General features: G+C 43.8%; 1 protein-coding gene across 1 annotated transcript; it reads left to right on the top strand.

Moving 5' to 3' along the window:
* The first annotated feature begins 1,052 nt into the window (after positions 1 to 1,052).
* washc3 (WASH complex subunit 3) lies at positions 1,053 to 18,275 on the top strand. The gene is made up of 7 exons (XM_063057646.1): positions 1,053 to 1,142; positions 1,310 to 1,408; positions 3,796 to 3,861; positions 4,885 to 4,992; positions 7,755 to 7,868; positions 10,551 to 10,615; positions 17,501 to 18,275. The coding sequence occupies exons 1-7, from the start codon at positions 1,092 to 1,094 to the stop codon at positions 17,580 to 17,582; spliced, it is 585 nt and encodes a 194-aa protein (XP_062913716.1). The 5' UTR covers positions 1,053 to 1,091; the 3' UTR covers positions 17,583 to 18,275.
* The last annotated feature ends 4,002 nt before the right edge of the window (positions 18,276 to 22,277 follow it).

Genomic DNA, 22,277 nt, shown 5'->3' with positions numbered 1-22,277 from the left:
CAATATGCAGGAGACTCGTGGAACTACCGGGAGAGGTGGGATGTCTGCATAGTCATACTTTATTGATCCCGGAGGAAATTGGTTTTCGTTACAGTTGCACCATAAATAATAAATAGTGATAAAACCATAAATAATTAAATAGTTAAATAGTGTATGGAATGTGCTTCCGGGTGGTGGTAGAGGCAGATACATTAGGGGTATTTAAGAGACTCTTAGATAGGCACATGGATGAGGGAGAGAAGGGTTGGCATAACATTATGGGCCGAAGGGCCTGTACTAAGATCTATAATGGCTCACTAAAACTTGTTCACTGCTACTGTACGCTATCACAGGTCGTACATCACTGATAATTGTGTACATTGCTCACTTCCACAATTACAGCTCACAATCATTCTCCGCCGTCACTATTTATGTATTGTTATTGTCATCTTCATCTAGTGCACATCGATAGCAAACGGCTAGTCCAGGAGCATCACATCATTCATACCACCGAAATTCTGACGATTCTCGCTCTCACAGATGTGTCATCACTGCGCACTATCACAGATTTGAAACTACTATCGCTCACCCTCACAGATTTGTCACTGTCATTGTTCACCCTCAGATTTGTCACTATCGTTCACCCTCACCGATTTGTCACTATAATTGTTCACCCTCACAGATTTGTCACTATCGTTCACCCTCACAGATTTGTCACTATCATTGTGCACCCTCACTCATTTGTCACTATCGTTCACCCTCACAGATCTGTCACTGTCATTGTTCACCCTCAGATTTGTCACTATCGTTCACCCTCACAGATTTGTCACTATAATTGTTCACCCTCACAGATTTGTCACTATCGTTCACCCTCACAGATCTGTCACTGTCATTGTTCACCCTCACAGATTTGTCACTATCGTTCACCCTCACAGATCTGTCACTATCATTGTTCACCCTCACACATCTGTCACTATCATTGTTCACATCTGACTGTTACTTATTGCGGCCAGTCGGTGAAATGGGGCGGGGTCAGGCGATCGGGCCGAGGTCACTTCCGGGTTACCAGGCGGCCGTTGCCATCACGCGCGGCGCCGCTTCCGGTGGGGAGAATGGACGCGGATGGGCTGCCGCTGGTCGGCTCCGGGATCGACCTGACCCGGGTGAGGGAGCGTTATCGACCGGGGCGCTGGCGCTGGGGCTGGGGCACCGCCGGGCCGTCACCGTCCCTACCCCCGTCCCGCCTCACTTGACATCCCATAGTAAATCAAACGCAAGAATGCTGTGCTGGGTAGGATGTTTGATTAAATCGGTGGATCCTTCATTGCAGGTCCCAGCTATTCAGCAGAAGAGAACTGTGGCATTTCTGAACCAATTCATTGCCCACACTGTTCAGTTCCTGAATCGTTTCTCAACCGTTTGCGAAGAGGTAACAAACTCTTCCTCCTTTGCTTCAGAGAGCTGTTCTCGTTACGGATAACTTCCAGTTTTTCTGACCTTGTTTATAACTTACATAGTCTGCACTACATGGTTTATTCATATCATACTTTATTCTTTTAGCTGTGAGTACCTAATGTTCTTCGAGAAGGAAGTTGGGATAATTCTGGAAACCTTAGACCAGTGAGTCTCATGTGAGTGGGAGGGAAGTTACTGGAGCATTTGGAAAACCATGCTCTAATTGGGCAGAGGCAGCATGGCTTTGTACGGCAAGTTGTGTCTTACTAACTTGATGGAGATTTTTGATGCGGTGATAAGGGTGATTGATGAGGGTAGAGCTGTGGATGTTGTCTACATGGATTTAGTAAGGCGTTTAACAAAGTCCCTCATGGGAGGCTCATCCAGAAGATTAAGATCCCTGGGATCTATGGTGAATTGGCCATTTGGATTCAGAATTGGCTTGCCCATAGGAGAGAGGGTTGTGCCTGATGGGCTTATTCTAGCTGGAAGTCTGTCAATCGTGGTATTCCACAGAGATTTTTAAAGGACTTCTGTTTATGATGTATTTAAATGACCCGGATGAAAATGTAGATGGATGGGTGAGTAAGTTTCCAGACAATGCAAAGATTAAAGATTGGTAGTGTTGTGGGTAGTGTAGAAGTCTACCAATGGGATATAGATCAGTTACAGATATGGACAGAGGAATGGCGTCTGCAGTTTAACCTGGCCAAATGTGAGCTGTTGCACTTTGGTCAAATGCAAGGAGGCAGTACACTGTTAAGGGCAAGACTGAACAGTGTAGATGAGAAGAGGGATCTTGGTGTCCAAGACAATAGCTCCCTGACAACGGTACGCAGGTTGATACGATGGTCAAGAAGGCATATGATATGTTAAACTTTATTGTTGAGGCACTGCGTTCAAGGCTTGGGAAGTTATGTTTCTTCTTATAAAACTCTTAGATGTTCCACATCTGGAGTATTGGATTCAGTTTTGTCTGCCTCATTACAAGAAAGATGTTGAGGCTTTGGAAAAGGTGCAGATGACAAGAGACTAACCTGGATTAGAGGGCATAGGCTATAACAAGAGGTTAGACAAACTTGGGTTGTTTTCTTTGGAGCCGCGGAGGTTGAGAGATCTGATAGAGGTCTGTAAGATTATCAGAGGCATAGATGAGAGTAGATACCCCGTATTTTTCCCTGCAGTTGAAATATCTAATACCAGAGGGCTTGCGTTGAAGTTGAGTTCAAAGGGGATGTTTGGGGCAGATTTTTACATACAGAGTATTACGTACCTAGAATGTGCTGTCGCCATTGGTGCTGGAGCCAAATACAATGGAGGCTTTTAAAAGGCCCTTATAGAGGTGGAGAATGCACATTTTCTGGGCTAAGTTACCAGTTTAATTAGTTCAGCACAACATATTAGTACTGGGTTTTTTTGATATTGGTTTATTAATGTCACATGTACTGAGATACAGTGAAAAGCTTGTCTTGCAAACAGTTCATACGGATCAGATCATTATACAGTGCAGAGAGCTGGACAAAGGTAAAATGTTAACAGAATGCTGAATAAAATGTAACAGCTCCCAAAAGAAAGCGAAGTGCAGGTAAATAAGTGGATGATCTTAAGGTTGATTGTGGGTCCATTTTATCGTACAACACAATATCCATTTAAGAATCTGATCACAGTGGAACAGAAGCTGTCTTTCAGCCTAGTGGTACATGGCTTTCAGGCTTTTGTATCTGCTTTTGTTTCTTTCTATTTACTGTTAATGCCTGCAAGAAAATGAATCTCAGGGTTGTATATGGTGGCATTAATGTACTCTGATAATATATTTACTTTGAATTTTGATCAATGGGAAAAGAGAGAATGGCTGGGGTGGGTGGGATATTTGATTATACTGGCTGCTTTACTGTGGCTGCAAGAAGTGTAGACAGAGTTCTTGGAGGGGAGGGTGGTTCCTGTGGTCTGCATTTGCTTGACGTAATGTGCAGAGCAGTTACCATACCGAGCCTTGATGGACTTGGATAGTATGCTTTCTGTGATGCATCGATAAAAATTGATACGAGTTGTGATTCGGTTCTGTTCTGTTTCTTTATGAAGTTCCTAATTTGACAAAGGTGGTAAGTGACACACAAAATGCTGGAGGAACTCAGCAGGTCAGGCAGCATCTATGGACGGGAATAGACAGTTGATGTTTCGAGCTGAGACCCTTCATCTGACTTCATTACTCCCTCTGATTTAGGAGATCATTATTAATCCTGCATTTAACGAGCTGTTAATCAATACTGGTCCGTCTTTGAACATGTAAAGGAAACCTCCTATATCCTGTGAATGTATCCCAGTTTCTTGATACACAAATTTCTTTCCTCTCCTTTTCAGAAACTGGCTACACTTTCCCATCGGATTCAGCAGATTGAAACTACACTTAATATTTTGGAGGCAAAGGTGAGTTGAGGCTGACTCTGGCCGGGGTGAATCTCGGTAGATGCATAGGTAATTGTAAATCATTTCAAAATTCAAGATTTTTATTGTCATTTTCAGTACGAGTGTAAAGGAGAACAAATGATTGTTACTCCAGATCCAATGCAGCTTACGGATCACTGTAAATATAAATGTAAAAGCAATCTTATAAAACACAATGTACAAGTAACTGCTGAATGGTTGTATATACATAAAATTAGCTTATACACATAGACTATATATTTGTATATTCAGTAAGGCATTTGATAAAGTTCCTCATGCGAAGCTCAGTCAGAAAGTAAGGTGGCTTGGGATCCAAGGAGACATTGCTTTATGGATCCAGAATTGGCTTGCCCACAGAGGCAAAGGGTGGTTGTAGAAGGTTCATATTCTGCATGGAGGACGGTGACCAGTGGTGTTCCGCAGGGATCTGTTCTGGGACCCCTCCTCTTTATGATTTTTATAAATGACCTGGATGAGGAAGTGGAAGGGTGGGTTAGTAAGTTGGCTGATGACACAAAGGTTGGGGGTTTTGTGGATAGTGTGGAGGGCTGTCAGAGGTTACAGCTGGAAATCAATAGGATGCTGAACTGTGCTGAGTAATCAGGTTTAATATCACTGGCACATGTTGTGAAATTTGTTTTGTTGCAGCATACATTGCAATACATAAAAATTCTATAACTTACAATAAGAAATATGTATAAAAACAATTAAATAAATAGTGCAAAAATAGAACAGAAAAATTAGTGAGGTAGCGTTCATGGGTTCATTGTCCATTCAGAATTCTGATGGTGGAGAGGAAGGAGCTGTTCCTGAAACGTTGAGTGTGTGTCTTCAGGCTCCTGTACTAACTCCCTGATGGTAGCAATGAGAAGAGGGCATGTCCTGGGTGATGGGGGTCCTTGATGATGGATGTCACCCTTTTGAGTCATTGCCTTTTGAAGGTGTCTTTGGTGCTAGTGAGGGTAGTAGGAGTTTTACTGTAACTTGTGTGTTTACGTACTGCAGCTTTCGTCAATACCTGGCCTGGAAAATGTCACAGTAGAGGCGACGAGCCAGAGTCAGCATGTTTCAAACGGCCCACCTTCTGACCAACAGCAGCCATCCCCAATGGAGGTAACTTACTTACTTTTTATTAAATGCAATCGTGAACAATAGCCAGGTCAGAAATGCTGATCAAGTCAACTAATTCCCAAGGAGAACTCTGACAGGCCAATCAGATGGTTCACTACTGCTCAGCGATAGAACACAAAAAAAATCATATGTACAATTAAAAAATAGCGCAAATACTGGAGTCATGATGATCATGATGAAGTCTGCTGGAGAGAGACATTTATACACATGCTGTCCTCCACAATTCAAAGAGATTGAAGGATAAGGTTGCAGGGTGACAAAGTGTGGCAGAAGCACTTGGAACTAAAAACTCATGATCCTTACTAGATCATAGGCCACCAACAGCAGCTCACCAGAGTCCTCTGTCCTGGACCAGTCTTTCAAGTTGACGCCAGTGTAGCCCATTTTTGAAGATCCTTCCTCTCCTAGGAATGAGGACTTTGGAGCTTCTGTAGCGCTGTTTTTTTATGGAACGGGGTTACTAACCCCATGCCCAACCTTCCCTTTGCGGCTGGGTCCAGGACCATCCATGGCGGAGTTCAACAGAGGTAAAATATTGACCATACTTTGGATAAAATGAAGGAGCACGCTGACCATAAAAGTTCAGAGGAAATACAGACCATTCAGATTTGTGGGTGCCACCGTAACGTAGCGGTTAGTGCAATGCTATTACAGCTTGGAGTGTTGGAGTTCAGCGTTCAATTCCCGCGTCCTCTGTAAGAAGTTTGTATGTTGTCCCCGTGGAATGTGTGCCTTCCCTTCAGGTGCTCCGGTTTCCTCCCACAGTCCAAAGACGTATAGTTATTTGATGTATTTGGAGTATTGTGTACAGTTCTGGTCACCGAATTATAGGAAAGATGTCAACAAATTTGAGAGAGTACAGAGAAGATTTACTAGAGTGTTACCTGGGTTTTATCTCCTAAGTTACAGAGAAAGGTTGAACAAGTTGGGTCTTTATTCTTTGGAGCATAGAAGGTTGAGGGGGGGACTTGATAGAGGTATTTAAAAATTATGAGAGGGATAGATAGAGTTGACGTGGATAGGCTTTTTCCATTGAGAGTGGGGGAGGTTCAAACAAGAGGACATGAGTTGAGAGTTAAAGGGCAAAAGTTTAGGGGTAACATGAGGGGGAACTTCTTTACTCAGAGAGTGGTAGCTGTGTGGAATGAGCTTCCAGCAGAAGTGGTTGAGGCAGGTTCGATATTGTCATTTAAAGTAAAATTAGACAGCTATATGGACAGGAAAGGAATGGAGGGTTATGGGCTGAGTGCAGGCCGGTGAGACTGGGTGAGAGTAAGAGTTCGGCACGGACTAGAAGGGCCGAGATGGCCTGATTCCATGCTGTAATTGTTATATGGTTATGTAGTAGATTAATTGGTCATTGTAAATTGTCCTGTGATTAGGCTGGAGCTGGTGGCGTGGCTCAAAGAGCTAGAAGGGCTTATTTCATGTTGTATCTGTAAATATTTAAATAACTAGCTGCTGGCTGATTGGACAAGCAACAATGAATTTCATAACGTACTCCAGTGATGTTGAACCTGATTCTGATTATTCCAACCTTGACTCCATTTTCTAGCCTATTACCCCTAACCCTCGACACCTCATGACCAACGATATCTTGGACTTGACATCCAATTCTGATTTAGACTATCTTAATCGGAAAGAGGGATGGAAGAAGATGCAAAAGAAAATCTTGGAAGGGAATTCCAGAAAATTCTTACAAAGGATTACTTCCTTTGGCTGGAGAGAGAGGGAGGTTGAGTGGAATAAATTGGGCGCATTTTACAACGGCTGTATCCTTGCCAGTGTAACTTCGTCTACACCTCTTGGTAAAGCGCTGGCTTAGAGATCCTGGCCATCCTGGACATTCTTCTTGCTCCTGTCAGGCAGAAGATACAAAGCCTGAAAGCATGTATGTTACTGCAAAAGAAAGATGCCTGGAGTTGCTTAGCACTTTAGTGCAAGGGTGTTTATTAGGTGCATCAAAAATCAATCTTACAAAAATCACTGAAATTAGCGAAAGGAAAACTGTCAATATTTACAAAAAACTATCCACCAGAAAGCACAACAATAGCTTCATACTATTTTCTCCAGTGTGAACTACTTGCAGCTGTGTCTCTGTCTCTAAGAGCGATCCGCCCTGTTTCTTTAGGCACCAGGACATACCATCCTTAATGATCCACAAAGTTAACTTAAGACAGCACATAAATCAGAATATGATGCACCCCACAATGTAGTTAGAATCATTTTACAAAATAAACAGAAATATCTATCTTAAATAGTTTACAAACAACATGTACACATCCCCATTGCTAAAGAAATGGAATGTTCCAAAGTGTATGGCGGGGAAGGCTCCATAAAGCCAAACCGGTTATAAGAATATACTGGGGGGAGACGCTGAAGTGTGCACACTCAACGCAAGGACAGCAGCAGAATGACGAGGCAATGTTTGTGTGTGTAAATGTGCATGTGCACAGAGTGTGTTTACCCAGAGCTCGGTAAACACTCGATGTACCACCAGGCTCAAGGACCACATCTAAAAGTTGGTGTGAGATGACCCTAAGGTATACTTGTTACAAAATTATTAAATCCTCCCCTGGTATAATTTCCCCCTTGAATGTGGGATTTCTTATTATGAGATGATTTGACTCATTATTATCTCTGTTTTGCATTGGGATCCCTAATAGATTTGAACCTGAGCATCAAATATTTAAGAATTTAATGCATTTGTTACATCTTTAATTGCAGTTGTATTTATCTTCCAGGTCCAAAAAAATGTGGAATCTTCAGCTCAAGTTAAAGCAGATTCACCGACAGAAAATGCTATTACTGTAGCGAAAGACCCTCGATACGCACGATACCTGAAGATGGTGCAAGTGGTGTGTGAATTTCTGTTTCTCTGTCATGACTCTGTCGTAGGATGTCAGCTGTGGCCCAGTCATTACGTACCCTGATGAGGGGTTTCGGTTCAGAATGTTGATGCTGCCTGACTTGCTATTTCCTCCAGCATTTTGTGTGTCTGTTATATACCCTTCCTCCCCAGTTGAGGGGTTTGTGTGTTTTTACAACCCTTCTCAATCCTATATGTGTAGCACGAAGGGAGCACTGACCTTTTGTCAGGTGAGAGATTGATTAGAGCTCCTGTCAGCCGACATGATTGTGAAACAATCTGTGCATTGTTTGAAGGACAAAGTTCTGCTGATGTGCCGAGCAGCAGTTATCCCTTGCCCAACATCACAGTAGCTGTAAATTCAGGATTTAATTCCTGACACTGTCTGTGAAGAGTTCGTACATTCTCCCTGTGACCGCGTGGGTTCCCTCCCGTATTCCAAAGATGTGCGGGTTTACTGTGTTGGTTGTTGACAACACAGGCACATTTCACAGAGTCAATGTACATGTGACATATTAAGCTAATTTTTAAAAATCTTCAAAATAATAAGTAAACTTTGATTACCATCCTATCCTGGTGCCTATTGACAGAGCTTGAAGTGCCCAGGTTGTTATGATGTTTATACTACTGTGCTGGAAGCTCATAAAGTACATGGGTCTATCGAGATTGTAAAAGTTTTCAAAGGCATACAATTTCTTATTTAAATTGCCACAGACAGTTGCTGTAACTCTAGCCTCAACCCAGTCCGTGGCTTCTGCCTCTAACCTGTCCTCTCCATATTCACTACTCAAACACCTTCCTGCTTTCAATACAGCCTCCCATACCCTCTGCCTCTCTCACCCCAGTGTGACAGACTCCTTTTACCCCTGTATTCCCAACCCACTAATTTGCCCTCTGCATTTTAAAACCCAGCTGGCCCCATACCCTCCACCCCTCCAAAAGTGCCTACTTGTTCAGCTCCACTATTTCCTTTCTCATTGACTCTTGGTTATCTCAAACACCCACCCCTAAACCGCAGCCCTTTTCCCTTTGTACCTTACACAGAATGCTGGAGGAACTCAGCAAATCAGGCATCATCTATGGAGGGGAATAAACGAAACGACATTTCAAGTCGAGACTCTTCATCAGGAAGTGGGGAGAAGCCAGTAATGAAAAGTATGGGAAAAGGAAGGAGTACAAGCTGGCAGGTGATAGGTGAGACCAAGTGACGGGGGAAGGTAGATGGTATGGGGGGGGTGAAGTAAAAAGATGGGAGGTGATTGGAAGCAGTAAAGAGCTAAAGGGAGAAGAAAATGATAGAACAGGACAGTGGAACATGGTAGAAAGGGAAGAAGAGGAATGAGAGGGAAGTGATGGACAGATGTGGAGAAGGGGTGAGAGGGAACCAGAATGGGGATTGGAAAAGAGAGAAGGTGGAGGGAGGAGAAATTACCAAAAGATGGAGAAATCAATGCATTTACTACCCATCCAAAACTTGAAAACTGTGCTGCTTGGTGAAGCATTGATGTATAGTGTGGTGAAGTGTTCGGGAAGAGTGCAAGTAGTTTACATCCAGCAATGATGGCAGGAACCCTCGGCCATTCATGTCTGTGCTGACCATTTACCTACACGTGGTCATTGGTGGTTGAGGCATGTACATCAGGGACAATTAAGAGACTCTTACAGTGGCACATGGATGAAAGAAAAAAATGAAGTGCTATGGGAGGGAAGGGTTAAATTCATCTTGGAATGATTTAAAGGGTCGGCACAACTTTGAGGGCTGAAGGGGCTTTGCTCTTTTATGGTTGATTGCTCTTATCCGTGCCTGTACACATACCTGTAGAAATGCCTTTTAAACGCTTCTGTGTCTGCTTCCTCTATCTGCCCTGGCAACGAGTTCCAGCCACACCACCCTGTGTTTACTTAAAAATAAAAAAGCACTGGGCATCAAGGGACAATCCCATACTTCCAATTGTGCGTGGTGTGGGACTTTGAGGGTTACCTTCAGACGGAGCAGTTTCCACACACCACCTGGCCTTGTGGTGGTGGAGATCTGAGGCTTGTAAGGTGCATCAAAAAGCCTTGTTGAATCAGAATCACATTATCACCGGTGTGTGTCGTGAAATTTATTAACTTAGCAGCTGTAGTACAATGCAATACATGATAATATGGAAAGAATAGTAAATCAATTACAGTAAGTATATATATATATATATATATTAAATAGTTTAAAAATAGTACAAACCAAATAATATAATAAAAGTGAAGAACTGATGTGCGTTTTTTTAATCCCCACCCTCTATAGATTAGCAGGAGAGAGAGTTACTATTTCAAAATTTGAGGATTTGCATTCTTGACAATTAGAATTTTTAATTTCCTGTTGATATTCATCTCCAGCCTCTAAGAAATTCAGCACGATGAAGATTTTTTTCTGCCAGAGGGTGGTAAATCATGGAATTCATTGCTATAGACAGCTGTGGAAGCAAAGTCATTGAGTATATTTGAAGTGGAGGTTGATAGGTTCTTGATTAGTAAGGGTGTCAAAGATTACAGGGAGAAGGCAGGAGAATGGGGGTGAAGAGAGATAATAAATCAACCAAGATGGAATGCCGGAGCATACTCAATGGACGAAATGGCCAACTTCTGCTCCTATGTCTTATGGTAACTGAGGACTTCGTATTCTCTTTTTCAGGGTGTTCCTGTAATGGCGATAAGGAACAAGATGATTTCTGAAGGACTCAACCCAGATCTATTGGAGTGAGTTTTTATTAACTACTGCTAGATATTTTTCTTAGTATTTTGTGGCTACTAAGTAGTTATGTGTGTCTCAGCTGTCTCATCCTTATGGGTTAGTTTAAATTTGAGGTCCTCCAGCTTGGGATGCTATTTATTTTAATTGTAAGTTGTAGTAATTTTAATGTCTTGAACTCTCCTGCTGCCACAGAACAAGTTCTATTTAGATATACATCATGGAATAAATCCTTATGGTCTTTTGAGCCTCGCTGCCCAGGAATCCCCGATTTAACCCTGACTTAGTCACAGGACAATTTACAATGACCAATTATCCTACTATACAGTACGTCTTTCGACTGCGAGGAAAGCGGAGCTCCCAGAGGAAACCAACGCATTCGACGGGGAGGATGTACATACTCCTTACAGATGATGTCAGAATGGAACTCCTGCGCCCCACGCTGTAATAACGTCTCACTCGTATAGCTTAGTTTGAATTTAGGGCCCTCTAGCTGGAGGCGCTACTTATTGTAACATATACTTATTTAATGTATTACATAAGAACCTACAAACACAAGTTTGTCAAACAGGACTTGCATTTGCTGCATCTGCCTGATGGATCTATTTCTTTCTAGATGCCTCACTATTTCTTCTTTAATGATAGCTTCAAGCATTTTCCCAACTACAGATGTTAAACTAACTGGCCCTATAGTTACCTGCCTTTTCCCTACGTCCTTTTTTTGAACAGTGGCATGACATTTGCCGTCTTCCAATCCACCAGGACCTGCCCAGGTTCCAGAGAATCTTGATAAATTATCACTAAAGCCTCTACTATAACCTCTGCCATTTCTTTCATTACCCTGGAATGCATTCTGTCAGGACCAGGGACTTGCCTATCTTCAGGCCCACAAGCTTGTTCAACACTACCTCTTTAGTGACAGCTATTGTATTGAGATCCTCAACTCCCATTGCATCCATAACATCTCTCTTTGGCATGTTAGATGTGTCCTCCATCGTAAAGACAGACACAAAATAGTCTTCCAAAGCCTCTGCTATTTCCCCATTACGCAATATCAATTACACCTTCTCATCCTCCAAGGGACCTACATTCATTTTAGGCACCCTTTTCCACTTTATATAATTATAAAAACTTTTACTATCCGTTTTTATATTTGTGCTAGTTTATTTTCATATCCTATCTTCCCTTTCTTTATTGCTTGCTTAGTGGTTCTTTGTTGCTTTTTAAAGTTTTTCCAATCTTCCAGTTTCACACTAGTCTTGGTGACTTTGTTTGCATGAGCTTTTAGTTTGATGCCTTCTTTTATTTCCTTAGTTATCCAAGGCTGACTCTCCCCCACCCTTACTGTCCTTGCTTTTAACTGGAATATATTTTTGTTGAGCACCATGAAAAATCTCTTTGAAAATCTTCCACTTTTCCTCAGCCATCTCACCATATAGCCTGTTCCCAGTCTACACTAGCCAAATCCTCCCTCATCTCATTGTAGTCTCCATTGTTTAGATATACACTGGTTTTCAATTGAACTATTGCACCCTCCATTTGTATGAGAAACTCAATCATACTGTGATCACTCTTTCCAAGAGGATCCCTAACTACAAGATCACTAATTTTACCTGTCTCATTGCACAGGACCAGATCTAAGGTGGCACATTTCCTTGTAGGTTCAGTAACATGCTGTTTAAAAAAACCATGCTTTCTATGAAGTCCTCCTCAGGACTGCCTTGCCCAACTTGATTCACCCAATCTATGTGCAAGTTAGTCCCCCACGATAACTGTTGTTCCACTCTTACATGCCTCAGATATTTCTGTTTATTGCCTGTGCCACTGTAATGTTATTAATCAGTGGCTGACAGACAACTCCCACCAGTGATTTTTTTTTCCCCTTTACTATTCCTAATTTCTACCCAGATGGATTCAATATTCTGCTCCTTAGATCTTGTATTGTCTCTCACTGTCGTTCTGATCTCATCTTTAATTAAGAGCGCTACCCCACCTTCCTTACCTGCGTACCTATCCTTCCATATTACTTGATATCCTTGGATATTTAATTCCCAATCCTCTCCACCCTGCAGCCACATTTCTGTAATGGCCACTAAATCATATCCCTTTGTACGGATCTGTGCCACAAGTTCACTGACCTTATTTTAAAAACAATAGGCATTCAGATAAAGTGCCCTGACCCTCATTGTGCTTTCAAAATCTTATAATCTTTTTCTCATTTGCTGTTGACTTTTCTGTTATGAAAAGTGATGTTATGTTCTGTTATGTTTCTGTTAGTTTTATGAAACTAATAAAAAGATTGAAAAAGAAAAAAGACTTTTCTTTACTCCACTCTTACTTTTCCCCTTTTTATCTTTTGCTTATTCTTTAATCTTTATCCAATTTTACTTATCCATATTTCTCCCATCTGTTGAACCCACCCCCCCTACTATTTAGTTTAAAGGCCTATTGCGCAGTCCTGCTGCTGCAAAACAACAAATTTCACAATGTATGTCAGTGATAATAAACCTGATTCTGAGTATTTGTGCTCGGTTAGTCTTTCTTAGATCAGGGTACAAGATGATGGAAAGAGGCGTTGCCAGTTTCCAGTGCACACAGTGCGGTACTCGTACAGTACTTTGTCTTCTGCTTCTGTTCCTTTGGAGAGCTGGGTCTGCTGCCGTATTTAACTCCTGGCCTACTGCTTCACAGTGAAATGTGGCATTGGCATTAACAACCAACACACCCTCACACTTGTTTACTTGTCATTGAACCATACCCATGAATACAGCCAAGTGAAACAGTGTTCCTCCGGGGCCAAGGTACAAAACACAGAACCAACAGTCACACACAGCACAAGGCACAGATAGCACATCGAATTATGGTAGAAAAACATAGCTACCAAAATAACCTAGCCCAAGCCCCTGAGCGTCGTGGCCTGTCGAATGGATGTTATCCTGGAGCTATATTTCTGCAAGGACAAGCCTGCAGCAGTTTCTCATCACACACTAGTGCAGCCACAGATGAACACAATCCAGGTCATCTTCCTCCAAGTGAATACTGGTGGGCAGCCCTCAACCCATCTCAGAATCCAGTGCGTTCTAAACCTAAGGATGTGCTGAGGGCAGCCTGCAAGTGTGGCCATACATTCCAGTACCAACATAGCGTTCTCACAATGTTCAGGAGAACAACAACATCAAAACAAGCTACTTTCCCACCCTCCCTCCCACCCGTCCACCAATTCTCACAGACAGATCCTTACATTACTGTGTGTTAGAATTGTGGTACAGCACACCACAATGCAGCTGGTTACAAGGAGCACCTTGGCCCAAAATGTTGACTGTTTATTCATTTCTGTAGATGCTGAGTTCCTCCAGCATTTTGTGTGTGTGTGTGTGTGTGTTATGTCTGTAGGAGCTTGCTAAAAGTTCAAAGTAAATTTATTATCGAAGTACATTATCAGTGTTATTATTTTGGAGAATCTGTCCTGGGCCCAGCATGTAAGTGCAATTAGAAAGAAAGCACGGCAGCCCCTCTACTTCCTTGTGATTTTGTGGAGATTTGGCATGGCTTCAAAAACTTTGACTAACTTCTGTGGATGTGTAGTGGAGAGCATATTGACTGGCTGCATCACAGCCTGGTATGGAAACAGCAATGCTCTTGAATAGAAAATCCTACAAAAACTAGTGGAGATAACCCAATCCATCATAGGTAAAGCCTTTCCACCAATGGAGCACATCTACTTGAAATGGTGTCACAGGAAACAGTGACCCCCCCCCCCCCCCAGCATGTAGAACATGCTCTCTTCTCATTGCTGCCATCGGGAAGAAGGTACAGGACCCTCAGGATCCACACTACCAGGTTTGGGAGCAGTTATTACCCTCAACCATGAGGCCCTTGAACTAAAGAGGGTAACATCACTCAACTTCACTTGCCCCATCAATGAAATGTTCCTACATCCAATGGACTCTCATTCAGGGATTCTTCATCACATACATCAAAGTTGCCGGTGAACGCAGCAGGCCAAGCAGCATCTATAGGAAGAGGCACAGTCGACGTTTCAGGCCGAGACCCTTCGTCAGGACATGTTCTCCATATTTAGTGCTTATTTATGATTATTATTATTTCTTTTTGTGCTTGCTATTTGTTGTCTTCTACAGTCTGGTTGGAGGATGTCCAAGTTGGTGCAGTCTTTCATTGATTCTATTATGGTTATTATTCTATTATGGACTTATTCAGTATGTCTACAAGAAAATGCATCTCAGAATTTTATATGGTGACGTACATGTATTTTGATAATATATTTACTTGAACTTTTCAGAGGCGGAGAAACAATGAATGTGTAAAAGACAAACTGCAAATACAAGAAAAAAGGAAAATAATAATAAATAATTAAGCAATAAATGCCGAGAGCACAAGTTGTAGACTCCTTGAAAGTGAGTCTGTAGGTTGTGGAGCCCCCTGTACCACCTCCCTCAAGAACAGGTCTATTTAAAAACATTCAAAGTTAATTTAGATAAAAACAAAGGAAATATTTAGAAGACTGGGCAAAGTACAGACTAACTAGTATGCAAAGGAACTGGAGCTGGCAGCTTTGGGTTGTGTGTGCTGCATCATTCTAGTTTCCTGTGTGTGGTGAATGGACAAATGGTTCCCCCTAGTGGACTCTTGTGGATTCTGTTCTGAGTTCTTTACAAGTTCCAAAACCTCGGTAAGTTTCTTTCCTCCCATCAACACTACTCAACCCACTGAGTTCTTCCATTGTGTGTTGCTCCAGATTCCAGCATCTGCATTCTCTGACATGAAATTCTGCAGATGCTGGAAATCCAGAGCAACACACACAAAATGCTGGAGGAACTCAGCAAGTCAGGCAGCATCTGTGGAAATGAATAAACAAGTTGATATCTCAGGCCGAGTCCCTTCATCAAGATTGGAAGGGAAGATGTCAGAATAAGAGTGGGGGGCAGGAGGAGGAGGTAAGTGGTGATAAATGAAGCAAGGTAAAGGACTGGAGAAGATGGAATCTGATAGGAGAAGAGAGTGGACCATAGGAGAAAGGGAAGGAGGAGGGTCACTGGGGAGGTGATAGGCAGGTCAGGATAAGAGGTAAAAGGTCCGAGTGGGAAATAGAAGGGTGAAGGGGAAAAGATTACCGGAAGGAGAAATCGATGTTCATGCCATCAGTTGGAGGCTGCCTAGACAAAATATGAGGTATTGCAAGTGGCCTCGTCGTGGCACAAGAGGAAGGAGGCCATGGACCAACATGTCAGAATGGGAATGGAGATAGGAATTAAAATGGTTGGCCACCGGGAAATTGGGCTTTATGTGGTTGGGGTGGAGCTGAAGTCTGTCCTGTCTCAGCTGACATTTTCTTCTTTTGCCAGCTTTCTCTTCGGTTGCAAAGTGCCTTTCTCAATGATTCATTAGAGATTCTCACCCAGTCACTGAAACATTGATGCTCAAACATAGAAACTAAACTAGTGGAGGTACTCGGTGAGTCCTTGACGTGGAGGGGTTTCCAAAAGTGAGGGAGTCTGGCACCAAAACGCACATTTTGATATTAAATATCAAACCTCAGAGTCCTTGAAGCAGTCTAGGAATGTTCAGTGTAGTTCAGTTCAGTTTAGAGCTATGTCGTTCAGTGACCACAGGCTGCAGCACCAGTACCTGTCGAAGTGCCCCGATCAAAACCGCGCATGGCAATAAAAAAGGTGTAACCAGAAACACATATAACCATATAACAATTACAGCACAGAAACAGGCCATCTCGGCCCTTCTAGTCCATGCCGAATGCTTACTCTCACCTAGTCCCACCGACCTGCACTCAGCCTATAACCCTCTATTCCTTTCCTGTCCATATAGCTTTCCAATTTTACTTTAAATGACAATATCGAACCTGCCTCTACCACTTCTGCTGGAAGCTCGTTTCCAAACAGCTACCACTCTCTGAGTAAAGAAGTTCCCCCTCATGTTACCCCTAAACTTTTGCCCCCTAACTCTCAACTCATGTCCTCTTGTTTGAATCTCCCCCACTCTCAATGGAAAAAGCCTATCCATGTCAACTCTGTCTATCCCCCTCATAATTTTAAATACCTCTATCAAGTCCCCCCTCAGCCTTCTACACTCCAAAGAATAAAGACCCAACTTGTTCAACCTTTCTCTGTAACTTAGGTGATGAAACCCAGGTAACATTCTAGTAAATCTGCTCTGTACTCTCAATTTTGTTGACATCTTTCCTCTAATTTGGTGACCAGAACTGTACACAATACTCCAAATTTGGCCTCACCAATGCCTTGTACAATTTCAACATTACATCCCAACTCCTACACTCAATGCTCTGATTTATAAAGGCCAGCATACCAAAAGCTTTCTTCACCACCCTATCCACATGAGATTCCACCTTCAAGGAACTATGCACTATTATTCCTAGATCCCTCTGTTCTACTGCATTCTTCAATGCCCTGCCATTTACCATGTATGTCCTAACATGAACTGCAGAGTCCTTTAAAAATGAGTCCAATCCACAAACTGCTATGATCAAAGATGCTGGAAATACAGAGTAACACCCACACAAAATACTGGAGGAACTCAGCAGCTCAGGCAGCATCTACAGAGGGGAATAGATAGTCAACATTTTGGGTTGAGACATTTCATCAGGACTCATGAAGTCCAGTTTATTCCTCTCTCTAGATTCTCCCTGACCTGTTGAGTTCTTCCAGCATTTTGTGTGTGTTGCTCTGCATTTTCAGCATCTGCAGATTCCTTTGTATTTATTAAATTGCTGTAAACCAAATTTCTATTTAAAATGAAATATCCTTCAAACATTAATATCTCAAGTCTCAGGTTAGCGCTACTTATGATGCATGAGGTTTGAGCGCTCTAATGGTTCTGTATATGTCTCGCCTTTTCTACAGGACCCCAAATGCCTTAGTCCCAGATGGAGTTAAGGAGGATGAAGGAGACAGTTCTGGCAGCGAGTCGTCATTCAGTGACTGAACGTGGAGCGTGTGGACGCTGAACTTGATGGAGAATAGTGGGAAAGGATTATGCTTGTTGTATTAGTGCCACTTCCTTTCCGATATTTGAAAACTTAACATGCTCTTATTGATTACAGCTGTGTCACTGGCATAGGGCTGTGTAGCTGTAACACTCTCAGCCAGTGTAAATCAAGTAACAGTCTGTTATTTCATTCTCATGGATATATTATGTTACTATCACTTTTTCTGTAATTCTGAAACTCTTTTGGCCTGCTCCTCCGCGCAGTTCAGGGCCTGGAGCCATGTTGTTTCTCTTATCCCTGTCATTGTATTTGCTCGTGAGTAAATGTGTGGGAAACTGTGCTCGTAATAAGTCTACCTTTGTTTAGCACATGTACATTGAAACGTCCAGTGAAATGCAGCAGCTCGTCAACAACCAACACAGTCCGAGGATGCACTGGGAGCAGCCCACAAGTGTCGCCACGCTTCTGGCGCCAACATAGCGTGTCCACAACTCAGTAACCCGAACCAGTACGTCTTTGGAATGCGAGAGGAAAGCAGAGCATCCGGAGGAAATCCACGCAGTCACAGGGAAAATGTACATTCTCCTTACAGCCAATGGTGGGAAATGAACCTTGAGCACTGGTGCAGTAAAGCGTTATGCTACGCTACTGTGCTGTATTAACATTTTTATTAAAAACCTTATTACGCTGAGAAAGACTGAGGCTAAACTTATTGATATCAGCTTCATTAATAAAAGCAGCTAAGGGAGATTTAACACACACAAAACACTGGAGGAACTCGGGTCAATCAATCATTTTGGGCCAAGATCCTTTTTCAGGAGAGAGATTTTAAAAGTTTTCTTTATCCCCGGGGCTGAAATGGCTAGCATGAGAGGGCATAGTTTTAAGGTGCTTGGAAGTAGGTACAGAGGAGATGTCAGGGGTAAGTTATTTATGCAGAGTGGTGAGTGCGTGGGATGGGCTGCCGGCAGCGGAAACGATGGGGTCTTTTAAGAGACTCCTGGATGGCTACATGGAGCTTAGAAATATAGAGGGCTATGGGTAAAGCCTAGGTAGTTCTAAGGTAGGGACATGCGTGCCCACAACTCACTAACTCTTCGTCCTTGCAATATGGGAGGAAACCAGAGCACCCCTGGAATGTAGAAGATTGAGGACAGATTTGATACAAATCAATTACAAAGGGTATTGCTGGGGTAAATGCAAGCAGGCTTTTTCCACTGAGGTTGAGTGGGACTTCAACTAGAGGTCAAGGCTTAAGGGTGAAAGGTGAAATGTTTAAGGGGAACCACTTGGCCACGTGCCAACACATTAATGGAAATATCTAATCAGCCAATCATGTGGCAGCAACTCAATGCATAAAAGCATGCAGACATGGTGAAGAAGTTCAGTTGTTATTCAGCCCAAACTTCAGAAATGTGATTTAAGTGACTTTGAATGCTGAGTGCCAATTGGCTCAGATTCCCGGGATTTGATCAGATCTTCGTGGTTTTATAGCAAGCAGTTCTGCCAAGGTCCTTGGGACGTTCCAGGATAAGTCAAAATATTTTGCCGCTGTGTCTGCAAGTACGGTATCAATTCACTCTCAGTGCACCTGCAGGTAAATGAGATTTCTGTCTTTACTTTTATAAGTTCATTACTCTTGTGTCTTAAACGTTTAAAATTTTTCTTTCTTACTGCATGGAGCTGTAATGGTCAGATTGTGGTAATATCAATAGAGTACCTGGTGAGGTTCTGAAAACTTGTGCCAACCAAGTGGTGGGAATATCCAAGGACATTTTCAACCTGTCACTGCTACGGTCAGAAGTTCCCACCTGCTTCAAATAGACAACAATTATACCAGTGCCTAAGAAGAAAAATGTGAGCTAACTTAATGACTATCGCCTGGTAGCACTCACATCGACAGTGATGAAATGCTTTGAGAAGTTGGTCATGACTGGACTGAACTCCTGCCTCAGCAAGGACCTGGACCCACTGCAGTTTGCCTATCGCCACAATAGGTCAACGGCAGACGCAATCTCAATGGCTCTTCACACGTCTTTAAACCACCTGGACAATACAAACACCTATGTCAAGATGCTGTTCATCGACTATAGCTCGGTATTTAACACATCATTCCCACAATCCTGATCAAGAGGTTACAGAACCTGGGCCCCTGTACCCTCCTCTGCAACTGCATCCTCAACTTCCTAACTGGAATACCACAATCAGTGTGGATTGGTGATAACATATCCTCCTCGCTGACAATCAACACTGGTGCACCTCAGCGATGTGTGCTTAGCCCACTGCTCTACTCTCTCTATACCCATGACTGTGTGGCTATGCATAGCTCAAATACCATCTATAAATTTTCTGATGATACAGTCATTGCTGGTAGAATCTCAGATGGTGACAGGAGGGCGTACAGGAGTGAGATATGCCAACTAGTGGAGTGGTGTCGCAGCAACAACCTGGCACTCAACGTCAGTAAGACGAAAGAGCTGATTGTGGACTTCAGGAAGAGTAAGATGAAGGAACACATACCAATCCTCATAGAGGGATCAGAAGTGGAGAGAGGGAGCAGCTTCAAGTTCCTCAGTGTCAAGATCTCTGAGGATCTAACCTGGTCCCAACATATGGATGCAACTATAAAGAAGGCAAGACAGAAACTATACTTCATTAGGAGTTTGAGGAGATTTGGCATGTTAACAAATACACTCAAAAACTTCTATAGATGTACCGTGGACAGCATTCTGACGGGCTGCATGTCATGGTCCAGTCCATGAAGTCTGCATTCCGGTTCACGGTCCAGTCCATGGACTCAGGACTCCGGGTCTTCCTGCTGTCCCTTGTTTGACTAAATCAAAGGCATCTGATTCCCATCTTTGGGCTTCCAAAATAAGTAGCCTTGGGATTGAGTGTGGGCTGCTGGATTGTCTCGTCAGTCCCCCTTGGAGCAACCTGCTGATGGAAGGCTAGTGAAACCATTTGTGATCTCTAGGCCTGGTTGGAGGACCACTGCTTCATGGAGCCTTGTTGCCACTCGTTGGAGTGGTCTTTGTGGTATGGATTTGGCTGTTTCCCGGGCCAGCTGAGAGGCTGCCAGCCACTCCAAGCTAGGAAGGGATCAGGCTGTTTCTGTAGCCAGGTGAGGTTGCTGGCCGAACTGAGACACGGAGCTTCCCCGGAGCAGAGATGGAACTGTCTGTCGTTCTTTAGTGTTTGTCTCTTCTTGTCCTTGCCTCTGTGGGGTAAGCCAGGCCGTTTTGCCGTTGCCCTGGGGGGGGGGGGCGGGGAACCTGTCTTGTCCTTGCCTCTGTTGGCTATGTCCAGCCATTCTGCCATTACCTGACGGAGAGACATGTCCCACCTTGGTGTGGAGATGAAGTTGAGTCCCAGCTTTTCGTAGGATAAGTCCCAACTCTATGCCTATGTTCTGTCCTGCCTCATGTTTGTGTTGTGTTAAAGATGAATCCTGGCTTGTCGAAGGATAAGTCCCGGCTCTGTGTTGATGTTCAGTTCCCAGTCTGTTTCTCAGCTTCAGTCTACGAGTTTCTACGAGGATCCCAAGCCAAGTTCCAAGAACCAAAGCCTTGAGGATCCTAAGCCGAGCTCAACTCCCAAGACCCCAGCCTGCAGCCAAGCTTAAGACCCAAGACCCCAAGCTTCAAGGATCCCAAGCCAAGCTCAAGACCCAAGACCCCAAGCCTAGCTCTAAACCCAAGACCCCAAGCCTGGAGGATCCCAAGCCAAGCTCCAAGAACCCAAGCCTCAAGGATCCCAAGTCAAGCTCAGGACCCAAGACCCCAGCCTGCAGCCAAGTTCAAGACCCAAGACCCCAAGCCAAGCTCAAGACTCTAGACCCCAGCCACGTCCTGTCCTGAAGCCATGTCATGTCCTTGCCTGGTTCTGGGGTCTGAGCCTGAGGCAAGACCCAGGTTCTGGGTCCTTGTCCAGTCTCGGGCTTGCATTTCAAGATGAAGACCCCAAGCCTCAAGGATCCCAAGCCAAACTCAAGCTCTAAGAACCCAAGCCAAGCTCCAAGAACCCAAGCCTCGAGGATCCCAAGCCAAACTCAAGACCCAAGACCCCAGGCTTTGAGGATCCCAAGCCAAGCTCAAGACCCAAGACCCTAAGCTTCGAGGATCCCAAGCCAAGCTCAAGACCCAAGACCCCAACCCTCGAGGATCCCAAGCCAAGCTCAAGACCCAAGACACCAAGCCTCGAGGATCCCAAGCCAAGTTCCAAGAACCAAAGCCTTGAGGATCCCAAGCCGAGCTCAACTCCCAAGACCCCAGCCTGCAGCCAAGCTTAAGACCCAAGACCCCAAGCTTCAAGGATCCCAAGCCAAGCTCAAGACCCAAGACCCCAAGCCTAGCTCTAATCCAAGACCCCAAGCCTGGAGGATCCCAAGCCAAGCTCCAAGAACCCAAGCCTCAAGGATCCCAAGTCAAGCTCAGGACCCAAGACCCCAGCCTGCAGCCAAGTTCAAGACCCAAGACCCCAAGCCAAGCTCAAGACTCTAGACCCCAGCCACGTCCTGTCCTGAAGCCATGTCATGTCCTTGCCTGGTTCTGGGGTCTGAGCCTGAGGCAAGACCCAGGTTCTGGGTCCTTGTCCAGTCTCGGGCTTGGAGTCCAAGCATTGTCTCCTAGTCCATGGTTCCTAGTCCTGGTCCTGCTTTCCCTAGCCCAACTCTGCGTTCTTGTCCCTGC

This window comes from Mobula hypostoma, chromosome 9 (assembly GCF_963921235.1).
Source record: "Mobula hypostoma chromosome 9, sMobHyp1.1, whole genome shotgun sequence".
In the NCBI taxonomy this organism is placed as follows: Eukaryota; Metazoa; Chordata; class Chondrichthyes; order Myliobatiformes; family Myliobatidae; genus Mobula; species Mobula hypostoma.
Note: the sequence above shows the minus strand (reverse complement) of the source record. Positions and strands in the feature narration are given on the sequence as shown.